At 38.8% G+C, this 13499-nt stretch overlaps 1 protein-coding gene across 1 annotated transcript in view; it reads right to left on the bottom strand.

Annotated features, from left to right (window-relative positions):
* The window catches only part of LOC145671424 (ATP-dependent translocase ABCB1-like), a 190824-nt gene that overhangs the window by 141783 nt on the left and 35542 nt on the right, over positions 1-13499 (bottom strand). The window contains exon 2 of the mRNA XM_081740597.1: positions 7752-7794. Coding sequence (XP_081596723.1) covers positions 7752-7794 — 43 coding nt within the window. The remainder of the gene's footprint in view (positions 1-7751; positions 7795-13499) is intronic.

The raw sequence follows: 13499 nt of genomic DNA, 5'->3' as shown, positions 1-13499 counted from the left end.
TCATATACGTAAAACAAATAGTTATTTATGCATACCGGTTTTACTGATCACCTTATCTATACAGTCTGTACATTCGCCAGTGGCACACACCATTCAAAGCCTGGTCGTTGCTTTGTTGGATTGAAGTGTTGCATTCCTTCCAGCACCGAGGTTACATGATATCTAGGCTTGCAATTAAGGCCTTAATGTTCGAGATCTCAATTACATGAGTTCCAGCCGAGATACGGAATCGAACCCAGGTCCATAGTGCTGCAGGCCCAGTTGTTAATATTAGGTCCCGTTCTTAATATCCTCAAAGTTGAATAAGAACACGGCACAAGGAAGTCCTGTAAATGTTGTAAGTATTGGTATACTTTTTCTTAATTATCAGCCTACCGTACCATAAAATTTCTCAGCAAGATCTGTACTCCAAAGTAATAATAATAATAATAATAATAATAATAATAATAATAATAATAATAATAATAATAATAATAATAATAATAATAATAATACATAAAAATAATTCCTTGGGTTTCTAAACAACTTTCTTTTCAACAATAATAATACGATAAATATTGCGTGTCTTCTCATTCTATTTTCGAGATGTTAACTACACAGATAAGCGGTTTACATTTTTTCTGTTCAATATTCGTGTGTGGAAAGCAACGACGTTATGCTCACTGGATGACAACATGTGTTTGGTTTCAATTATTTTAAAAGTTTTAGGCTTAAAACAACTATAATGACATTTCAAGGAAACATTAAGTAGTACCTTACTCATTCGTTAGAGAGTCAATCCATTCTAAGTGATCAAGCATGTGTCGCTCGACCATCTCCAAAAAATATGATTTTTTCATGAATGTTTATCCTATATCAAGGTACTTCAAAACCACAATTAATTATTTTTTCCAACATCCCATGGCGACGCAGCGGCTGCCGCCATTTTGCGTTTTTTCGATTTTAGGTGTTTACGTTGTTTGGAATATCTCAGCATGTATTTGTCTTATCAAATTGAAAATTGCTGGACGTCTCTAATTCGTGCAGATCTAAAACTTTGATCTCTTAACATTTTTGTCTAAAAACCACTTGAAAGAGGTGAAATCAGGGCCTACAGTAGCAACATTTTTGGATATTGAAAACATGTTTGGGAATAGGAAACAACTGACGTAGGGGTCTGAATTTGGGTGTACATGTAGTCCGGGATCATAAGTTAATACACAAAAATTTACAGACCTGTAGCTGCTCCTAAAGGCCTAAAAAAAATCCTAAAGTCGGGGAATTATGCTAATTTGGCATGTTTCACTGTCCTATATCTCCAATGGGCCTGGATTAAAAAATCTGAAATTTTTGGGAATAGTTAATTCTTTAGTGTACCATAACACACAACAAAGCGTGTTTTGTGTTTTTGAGTAGAAGGGAATCAAAGTATTAAGTAATAACATCATATTCTAGGAGGTGTTTTGTTCACAAATTCAACTGGAAATTTGTTGTTGTGAGGTAAACTAAAGTAGGATGAATGGTTACTGTAGTCAAGCCTCTCAAGTCGTTTCTTCCCTCTAGTTGTAACACTCTTATCACACCCAAAGCAGCACTGGTGAAGTCAAAATGCACACTTGACAAAGAAGTCCGTAATACTCATTGCTCTTGCTGCTTGCTATATCAATGATATTCAATCATGTTTATTTTTGTTTTAACTGTCAACTCATGAAGGAGACCGTTGTCCTTTAGTTTGATATACATTCCCAAGTTACTGAACACTGACTGCGGCTTCGGCTATATCTTCCGAACATCATCATCACTCATCGGCATCACTCATAATCTCATACTCGGGCTTAGCCCAGCAGGCGTTTTTCAGGATGGCGGACTCTGGCGTAGACACAGACAAATCCCTCACAGGACGACCCAAATTACCAAGTCTTATTCCTGGTCCATCTAGTAGTTGTTCCACTAAGGTGGAAAAGCGAAAAGAGTGGTCTAAAGAACTAATTGTTCGTACCAGGAGCGCATCTCAAAGTTCCATTAATTTTATAGCTTCGCACTCTTCAACAAACCAAGGTAGCTATGCTACTCGTTTACAGTTTTCATCACCTGCTAAAAATCTACATAAAACTTTGGGCATAGAAATAGGTACTAACAACATGGAAACCGAACCACCCGAAGCTTCTGATTACTCCAGCCTACCATCTGCAACAACTTACTCATTCCTATCGACAAAATTCGACAGTAGACTCTCGAACGAGAAACACATCACTATACAACATCGCAAATACCTCCCTAGAGTTCGATGAAGGAAATTATCAAAACCAGAAATGGATACATTTTTAAAACTGAGGATCCTAATTTACTCACCACTATCAAGTACCAATTGCCTGTCGATACGTTTGGCAAAGATGCTCAACTTAGCAGTTTTATTGTACCTAAACAAAAACAAATGCCTCCTCCAAGACGTATGCCACTGCTTTTTGTAGTTATTCTGAGTGTCGATCCTTCCTACACCGATGAGGAGATTCAACAAGAACTAACCTACAAAGGTCACACTCTTCAGAAAGTTCTGAGAATCCGTAACGCTACAGGCCCCACATTCATGGTTCGAATTTTATCATCTTCACAAAACACCATATATATAACAGGAAGCATCGTGTCGAACCCTCAAGATCCTCTGCACCTTTACCTATTCGTTATGAAAAATATCAGGCTTATAATCAACACACTACCGCCACCTGTACTAACACCAACGTGTGCGGTTACTGCATTAGCAAACATTTAACACGTACCTGTCCAAATCTCGAACGGCCGCCTACTTGTTCTACCTGTCACGAGGCACATCCAACTTATAGTTATAAATGCATCATTGCTCACACACAATTATTCCACCGAGGTTCCTTCTTCTATGGACTCGCCTATAGCAGTGGGAAATCTTGCTTTTCTCACGCTTACCTTACAAAATATCCAACCATTTCATCGCTCCCACGTCTTACAGCAAATCACTCACGCAGCGAAAGAGATTTTTCATGTTAATTTCCATGCAACTTATTCAGGACAAAATGTACATTTCCATACCTCTCGTTGGAAACCACCGTTTAGCTTTGTCTGTTTCATGATGAATTTAACGTTTATATTTCTTAACATTCGTTCACTTCACAAACACAAACCTTTATTCGAAGCGTTATTACTAGAGGAAAGAGCCATAGTCTTTATTCTTAATGTAACTTTCCTTACTCCATCCACCTCTTGTCAGCTTGCTGGCTACATACTAATAAGGCAGGATAGCCTCCTTCCGTCTAAACGAGCCAATGGGGGAGCAGCTGTGGGTTTTCCTTCTTGTTCCATCTCGCAGACATCATTGTAATTTACCTGGTTTTCCTGAGTACCTACTACTTTATACTTCAGTAATGTAGCCATAATTATTGCCACCATTTACATTAGACCCGGCCATCCACTACCTACCTCCTTTGTTCAATATATTACCGATAATTATAAACGATTTATAATCATGGCCGACTTCAACATGCATAGTAGATCAGAGCAAGACAAAACCACATTCCAAAACTTCATTACTACTCATACGCTTGGTATCATTCACCATCTATGATACCTAAACAAACAAGACCCATCTCACAAACTACTCCGGACATCGTCATTACTTCAGCTAATCTAGTCTCCCAAGTACATATTGCTGTTCTTGATCCAGTCGGCAGTGGCCATGTTCCAATTAAACTTCAGCTCCGTACAACTACTATCCATTCTTCTACTCATTTCCAGCGCACTAGACTCCGCTTTGACAAAGCGCACTTGGATCAGTATTGAGCTCATCTAATGACAACTATAGAGCCATTAGAGATACCCACGACAGAAGATGAACTCCATGCTCGCATCGACACTATCACAACTACAATCCAGGAAGCAAGTGCTCTCTTCATACCAGTTTCTACCTCTATACCATACCGGCCTGCATTACTTCCGCAATACCTCACATTCGTTACTCGCTCTTGACAATTTTATCGAGATTATCACGGGACTGGCAATCCTGAATCACTTCGACATTATCAACAACTTCAGTCAATGGTCAAAGAGTACATATATGCTTACAAACTACGCTGTTGGGTTAACACATGTAATTCACTCGCTGATACCAACCATCCCACAAATTATTGGAAACGTTTTAATACTCTTTGCAGAAAGTACACAAAAACATCTTACCCACTATTACAAGGGGAATCTCGAATTCAATCAGATACAGTCAAAGCCAATGCTTTCGCTGATTTTTTAAAAACAATATTCACACCTAACAGGTCTCCATCTACTTATCGCCATCCAGCAGACACAGTCAATACTTCATCTCCTCCTTTACAGCCTCATGTACTCCATACTCTTTCACATAATCAACCTCTGATGGAATCAATTACAGTTCAGCACATCATCACTGTTGTTCGAAATAAACGTAATAGTACACCAGGATTCGATAATATTACTTATCGACATATCAAAGAATGTCCGTTCCCATTGCTTACTCTGCTTGCCAGCATCTTTACCTTCATTCTTCGAACAGGCTATTTTCCTGTCCAGTGGAAGACTTCAAAGACATTAATGTTTACAAAACCTTACAAATCACCTGAAAGCGTATCATCGTATCGTCCGATACGATTAACGTCCACCTTCAGTATAATCTTAGAACACACACTTGTCCGACGTCTACATACATACATCGAAAGACGCCACCTTCTTCCCATCCATCAAGTAGGATTTCGACCAGACTATTCTATCAACGACCAACTGCTTCGCTTATCCACTCTGGTCACACACCATTCAAACCTCATGTATTGTACTGTTTGATCTAGAGAAAGCGTTTGACAAAGTTTGCCACTTAGTACTTATCTATATGTTAATATAGTTCCGTTTTCCACTCACATATATCCATCTCATTTACAACTTCTTAGTGGGTCGTCTTTCCTATGTTTCTATTAATAACTGCCTGTCACACCCTATTTTTCTGCTGTCCGGAGTTCCTCAAGGATCGGCTTTATCGCCACTTCTGTACATTCTCAACGTTGCTGATATGCCTCTACTACCAGATAAAGTTCATTTTTTAAGTACGCCGATGACACTGCATTCCTCACCTTGGGGTCGACTATCCAATCAATAAATACATCTCTGCAAACAGCTATTAACGATTTCCTCCGCTGGTGTGATAAATGGCAACTAACAATTAATGCCACGAAAACCCAGGCCACTGTATTCATTCCATCTAAGAAAACCCCACGAGTCCGTCGAAATCCCAACCGCCTCACACTTCGTGTCCATCACGCACCTATACAGGCACGCTCAACAGTGACCTATCTGGGCATTACCTTCGATAGACATCTAACATGGAAACCTCATTTTCAAACAGTCACCACCAAGGCCTACAATAGACAAAATCTTCTAAAGAGGCTAACCGGAACAACATGGAGCTTGAAACCTGCTACCGTATTGAATACCTACAAAGTTTTTCTATTGCCGACTCTAACATACAGTCACACTACTTGGATAGCTGCTACACGCTCCTTCTACGAAAAGCTCTTAATCTTAGAAAAACATGCACTACGTATTGCATTTCGAATTAAGTTACCTAGCCCAACAGGAGAGTTGTACAACAGGAGAGGCATTTCTACAGTTTCATCTCGAAAAGTTATGTCTCACCTACATACGCAATCGTTATGAAGCACACAATCCTCTATTTCTGACTAGTATGCATCATATGACACACCACCTATCGCCATTTCGATATTCCCATCCACCACTATCACTCCTATATACTCTGTACTGCTACACACTACCTCCTGATGCCATAGATCTGGAGATACTTGCAGACTATCAAATTCATGACCATCTTCCGCTCATCTTTCCATCTTATGTAGCACAATAAATCCATCCACAACTAATATGGGCTCCCATTGCCTTCTAGTCCCTAGGCGAGAAGATAACTTCATCCGCCAACTAACTTTTCCTTGTGTTGTGATGTGATCATGGACCTCTCCTCATCTATCATCCTGATCTCCACAGCATATAAACTTATATAATGACAACTAAGTTGCATCATATTTACTCGTTCTCTATGTTCAAACTTAACGTTCATGTACATCATGTAATTGCTTTGCCACCCTTACCCTGCCTGATGTTACGGCCCGCAAAGGTCCTTAAGTCTTTGATAACTGTAACAAGATTTAATAAAGAATTCTGAGACCCTCTCAAAGTCACCCACATCTGTTATTCCCATACTTCAGTTCCCTAAGAGAGGGCGTAACACTCTAACAGGGTACTAGCCGGAACGGCTAGTCACTTACAAATAAAATCCTTGGTGTTGTCGCCCCGAGACAGAAGAACTAACATGCATTCGTGTTTCTAATACTATGTTTGTGACTGTGGCGTGTACGCACAGCATTTCATTTTACATCATTATGCTTATTGCATAAACGCACAACACACCACGTCTATGACCACGTTCCGTTCTGTTTATATTTGCACAATTTATATGCGTATTTTGTTTTCTTGTATGCATATTTATATTTATTCACTCACTTAATATTTTGTTTATTGTTACTTTCAGCACTATTATTTTATAAAACTGCACTAAGACCATCTTATATGATATAACCCACCAGTATCGTTAATTCTGTGCCAAAGAGAGGGCGTAACCCTCTATTGGCTAAGGTTAGGAGATACTCTACAAGCATACAATTTTGAAATTAAAATCGATTAATAAAATGTAACTTACTAATCCCTACCCCTTTAACCTAAAAAAGAAAATAAAGCTTGGTGTTGAACTGACACACAAATAACACGGTAAAGTGGTAGTCATTTGGTGTTGTTTCAATACCTTATTTTTCGCTGTACAGTCACAAACATTAATAAATGGAGGTTGGAGCCATAAGAAATACTGGCTTCAGCCTCCATTTATTAATGTTCGTGGCTGTACAAGATAAGACAAAAATATAGACCAATCTGGGTGCACAAATGTTTCCTTAAAAGGTTCATAGCTCAAATACTATGGGACCTTCAGTAGTTAGGTCAAGACTTTATTGAGGAACTAGCATGTGATCTATTCAAATATTCATAATTCAGAATCCTGCGGTACTTCCGCAACAATTTTTATAGAGGTAGTTAGTGAGTACTTCAAGTTATATGCCCGTAGCCAAACTGCCTCTATAAAAATTGTTGGGTGAGCACCCCAGGATTCTGAAACATGCAATTTTGAATAACGCACATATTAGTTCCTAAGTGAAATCTTCGCCCGATAAGGTCGTACCCGAATAATGTAACCTTTTAGTTTAACGTCCCACGTTATGCCCCTTAGGCTAAGGGAGAAGAAGATTAAAGCAAGTGAATGATGATGGAAGAATTGGTGGAATGAGAAAGTAGGAGAAAACGGAAGTACTTCGAGGACACCCACGGATGTTGTCCAATAGTTTTGGAGCTATGGATCTTTAAAAAAAGTTCATTTTTTCATGTTTTGGCAGTTTATAACTGTGAAAGGAAGTATTGTACACCCAGATTGGTCTATACATTTTGTCTTATCTTGATGTCAGGAATCACACCCAAACGTTGTCGGTGTTGTTTTGAAACACCCTGTATATACTTGTAAAAGTATAGCTAATATTATCTTTCTATCAGACTATTATAATATAATTGTGGTTTATACACAGCACTGCAATTGCACAGAATGCCTGTTGATTTTTTTTAAAGGAAAATAAAAAGTAAAGAAGGATCAAAGATGTTTGCTGACAACTTACCAGACCAACCAATCCTGATTTCTTCTTTTCTCTCTTATGTGATCTGCAATATAAAAATAAATATATAAATATTGATATGGTATGTATTGTGTTCAAATTTTTGGTCAGAAAAGAGTATATTTTACAAAGTACTACTATACACTATATAGCACGAGTAGTAAGATAATACACTGGCCAAATGGAGGAATTAAGCAAAAATGTCTATTGAAGATGGTCGAGAGCGGCACCATGCGGACAGATATAGCTATAGGGACAATATACTGAATTACACAGAAGGTCGTATCCGAATAATGTAACGTTATGCCCCTTAGGCTAAGGGAGAGAAAGATTAAAGCAAGTGAATGATGATGGAAGAATTGGTGGAATGAGAAAGTGGGAGGAAACGGAAATACTCCGAGAAAACCCACGGCGTTGTCCACCACAAACTTACTTAGCCGGGAATTGAATCAAGGTAACCATGCACCAGAAGTAAGCGCTCTACCATTGGGGAAAGTCGTAGCCGACAACTACAATGACGTACAGATGGAAGCGAAGCGGTCGCCGAGCAGTAGGGGTTCCTACAGACAGATGGAAAATCCATAAATGCATTTCCCAGTTGAGAGATCCCCGTATTGCGGTGATCGCTTTGTTTCCTTCCGTACGTCATTGTATTTGTCGGGTGTATTATCTTACCACCCGATATAAGATTCGAATGTATACATTCCGGATTCACTAATAAGAACTTTAAGATGAGATACAATGAAAATCAGTTAATAACCAGCCTTCCTTTATTTATTTATTGTGAAAATCAATCAACAAATGGCATTATGTTTTTAAGATAATGTCGAAATATCGTTCTTTGTTTCAGTGGGTGCAATAGACACAGGAATAGTACTGAGACCAAGGCTAGTCCCGAAATTTCAACAAGACAATACTTTTTTTTTTTTTTTTTTTTTTGACATTACAAGAATGATTTTTATTGAATGTGCTTTGCTCCAAGACAATGTCTCATCGAAGGAAACTTTCTCCAAACAAAGTACTTGCAATTATGCTGGTTGTCTGTTGGCATGTGCTGATAAGTTTTTGGGGCATTTCCGTTCCTTTAGTACGTCTGGTGCCTTGTGGAAGAAGGCACACTGTGTTCTTTGAAGCGACAAAAACATTGTCAATTTTCAAGAAACTTTTTTGGTAAGTACTCTACCGTTCCCTTTGTTTTATAGAAATAGATCTCTAACATATATTTTCGTCACATAGCATTTTAGCTCATTGCAGGTGATAAAGAAAATGTTTTTCCTTTCATTACTATGATGTTTAGTAATTAATAACTAAAATGCAATAATGCAGACAATACCGCCATATACGCTCGTTAGCAATATTGCCGACGGATATCGCAGCCATCTGATGCATCTGCACTTGAATTGGCTGGCAAGTTTGATATTGTGATGCTATGTCTTCTCTCCATTGCAGCCACTTGATGTGAGGTGTTCCAAATCCCTCAAAGTAGCCTGGAATGAAGCCACAGACACGTTTCGAAGAATGTGTTCTGGGAAATCATTAAACAAGCCCCAGTTTTCTAGACATTTTGCTCGAGCATGGTAAAGGATCGCTACTCCTTACATTGTTAATTTAGGGTTTAGGGCGACAGGGATCAGTTCCTATGACCCAAATGTGTTCCCAGAAACTACCTTTGCTCTTAGATTAAACTCCGAAATATCGGATGTCCCCAAGCCTTTAGTGATAGTGAATTTAATTATTCCACTTCAGAGAAAGGTAAACGTTCAACTCCGACAGATTTCCCAGCTCAGAATGCTAGACATGATAAACATAAGGGGTCACTACACACTTCCGAGAGTAACGTCTCATCCCAAAGGAAAGTGGCTAAGATTTTTCTCAACATCTAAAATTGAGCGTTCAAAGGTTTGCAGAAAATCATTAACATCAAAGCAGTTGTTCTGAGACGGGAATTGTTGATAAAATTTGAAAGAGTTTCTAAAGGATAAACTTCAAAGGAAATCAGGAAAATAGCATTAAATATAGCTGACCATCCAGACAACTAGAAAACAATGATAATTAACCGAAGTTTTATGTTAGCCAAAACCAGTCTGTTGCAGAGTAGCGCCATCAGAAAGGCAATTTTTGTGGTGATTGTGGGGAGTTTTATTGCCAACAAAAAGACAAACGAACCTGGATTCAATGTGTGGAATGCAAAATGTGGTTTCATGGAAACTGTGAGTTAAAAGGCGTAAGTGTCAGTAGCTGGACGCTGTCCGGAGTGTGAAGACGGCTATGCACTGTCATATGATGAATAGTTTCTTTTAGCTTTCATCTACGTTACATGAATCCAAGTAGGAAGCCCATTGGTTTAATACTTACTGGGCATTTCTTTAAAAAATAATGGTTTATTGTGTATTATTATTTTCTGCACACGTGTTTTTTTGTGTTTCCAATGACGTTCTTCTAATATTGGGTTGAAAACCTACCACTCAAATGTATGTATCTATTTTGTGAATCCTGAGTTTTGTATGTGGCGATATTATGTTCAGATGCTTTCAATATCGCTGTTTTGTCTATTGTAACAAATACATTAGTAAACTGTTGGTAGTTTCTCATATTGAAAATTCAGCTGGTGGTCATTTTACTACAAGTTCCTAGGTAGCTGATGCAGAGTTTATTTTTCTTGTTAAAGATCAATTAATTATTTCCAAAATTCCGAATTGGTGACGATATTCACCTTAGTTACCATATGCACAAAGGTTTAACGTTTGGTCTCGGGCAGTGATTCTTGATTAAGCATAAGAAAAACTCGAGAAACAGATAAAAAAAACAACTTAAAAATACATTGTCTTTAGTTTTCCGGATGATAACCAAATTTTTTTTTCAGGCCTCAAAATCACTAGCTGTAACACAATTTTTTGGCTTTGTACATTATAGCTGCCCCCCTCAAAAACGACGGGCCCCTCCTAGATAAACCTCTGGCTACGCCCCTGGCTCACATTCAATTGAAAATGAGGATAGTGATGAAACCAATTGGTCAGCTACTGTTCCAGCACCAGTGTGGATCTTAATAAAAGGGAAGGGACTAGGACCAGGAATCTGGGAGACACCAAAATGTCTTCGTACAGACAACACTTCACCAGATATGGTTGGTTATCGGTCGTAACGGTACTCAGTGGAAGACGATAAAAGTAGGATCCAAAAATCCTGGAAGTCTATAAGCTCAAAACGTGCTGAGAGAAGCAGTGGCGTAACAAGACGGGGGGGCAAGGGGGCATTGCCCCCCCCCCAAAGTTCTGGTAGAACTTATTGGGGGCGCCGAAGGCGCCTAATGATTACTTTGCCTTTTTTTTAAGCCGACTGAAGCATGAAAAGTTTATGTACAAAAGCAGTGTTTTGTATGCATTGCCAAATCTTCGACAAAGTATAGAGTGTAATGCTTTGTATTATTGTAACTAATTGACATTTTTTCTGTTCCTTTTGTGTTGATTTTTTAGAGCACGTTTGATACGATGAAATAAACAAATAAAAATTATCTATATGACAGTCAAGCAGCGATATAAATATTTTCTTAATCCTTTGTCGCCCCTCATTATGTACGGTCGATATAATGCTTCGATAGAATAAAAAAGGAAATAACGTTACAATGACGGAGCATTGTAAATATATTAATTATTCCTTTCGTCTCTCCTGACTGTATAGGGGCGTCTTCGATAGAATAAAAAAGAAATAATATTGCACCAAGGGCGCTGTAGATATATTAATTACTCCTTTTATCGCCCAAGATTGTACAAGGGCGCCTTCGATAGAATAAAAAAGAAATAATATTGCACCAAGGGGCGCTGTAGATACATTATTTCTTTTGTCGCCCCTGATTGTATAGGGGCGCTTTCGATAGACAAACAAGGATGTAAATTGCACCAAGGGCGCTGTAGACATATTAATTATTCCTTTTGTCGCCCCTGATTGTATAGGGGTACCTTCGATAGAACAAAGAACGATGTAATATTGCACCAAGGGCGCTGTAGATATATTAATTATTTCTTTTTCGCCCCTGATTGTATAGGGCGCCTTCGATAGAACAAAAAGGGATATAATATTGCACCAAGGGCGCTGTAGACATATTAATTATTCCTTTTGTCGCCCCTGATTGTATAGGGGCGCATTCGATAGAACAAAAAAAGGATGTAATATTGCACCAAGGGCGCTGTAGACATATTAATTTTCCTTTTTCGCCCTGATTGTACAGGGCGCTTTAGATAGAACAAAAAGGGATATAATATTGCACTAAGGGCGCTGTAGATATTTTTTTTCTTTTGTCGCCCTCTGATTGTATAGGGGCGCCCTCGACAGAACCAACAAGGATGTAAACCTTCGATAGAACAAACAAGGATGTAAATTGCACCAAGGGCGCTGTAGACATATTCATTTTCTTTTTGTCGCCCCTGATTGTATAGGGCGCCTTCGATAGAACAAAAAGGGATATAATATTGCACCAAGGGCAATGTAGACATATTAATTATTCCTTTTGTCTCCCCTGATTGTATAGGGGCGCATTCGATAGAACAAAAAAAGGATGTAATATTGCACCAAGGGCGCTGTAGACATATTAATTTTCCTTTTTCGCCCTGATTGTATAGGGCGCTTTCGATAGAACAAAAAGGGGTATAATATTGCACTAAGGGCGCTGTAGATAATTTTTTTCTTTTGTCGCCCTCTGATTGTATAGGGGCGCCTTCGATAGAACAAACAAGGATGTAAATTGCACCAAGGGCGCTGTAGACATATTAATTTTCCTTTTGTCGCCCTTGATTGTATAGGGGCGCCTTCGATAGAACAAAAAAGCATAGAATATTGCACCAAGGGCGCTGTAGATATATTAATTATTCCTTTTGTCGCCCCTGATTGTATAGGGGCACCTTCGATAGAACAAACAGCGATGTAATATTGCACCAAGGGCAATGTAGACATATTAATTATTCCTTTTGTCGCCCCTGATTGTATAGGAGCGCATTCGATAGAACATAAAAAGGATGTAATATTGCGCCAAGGGTGCTGTAGATATATTAATTATTCCATTTTTCGCCCCTGATTGTATAGGGGGGATTCGATAGAACAAACAAGGATCTCCTCAGCTACCGCGCAGGAAACAGACCACGAAAAGACTAGAACACTCGCAGACATCCGCGAAAAATTACCAATTCAACACCGCAGAAGAGAAATTATGCGCAACCTATTATGAATGTCTGGACAATATCATCTGCAAAATTTAGTTGATTCCATCAGCCTGAACTGAAGAAGTATCGTGCAATAGAGGATGTAATTCTGGAAGGTAACTTTTCTCACGACATTAATGACATTTTGAAAGAATACCATGTCAATCCGGACCGACTACAACTTCAGATGTAACAGTTACTCACCACTATTCCCACTTCAAAAAGTCTGAGAGACCTGCTTGAGAACTTCAAGAAACTGTGTAAAGAAACAAAAGAGTTGTTTCCTGAAGTGTTAAAAGTCCTTCGTCTCCTGCTTGTCATCCCGGCGACAACTGCAACTCCCGAGAGAAGTTTCTCAATGTTGCGGCGTCTCAAAACTTATCTGAGGTCCACAATGATCCAGGCAAGGCCGAACCATTTTGCAGTTCATAATGCATACCCAGACAGGCTTGATTCACTGGACGTGAAGGGACTGTGTAGAGAATTCACAAATAGCTCCAACCGTGCAACTGTCTTCGGAAAAGTGTGAAATCTGCTCTTTGAAGTGTGCAGTTTTTGT

This window comes from Thermobia domestica, chromosome 15 (genome assembly GCF_964235325.1).
Source record: "Thermobia domestica chromosome 15, izTheDome1.hap1.1, whole genome shotgun sequence".
Classification (NCBI taxonomy): Eukaryota; Metazoa; Arthropoda; class Insecta; order Zygentoma; family Lepismatidae; genus Thermobia; species Thermobia domestica.
Note: the sequence above shows the minus strand (reverse complement) of the source record. Positions and strands in the feature narration are given on the sequence as shown.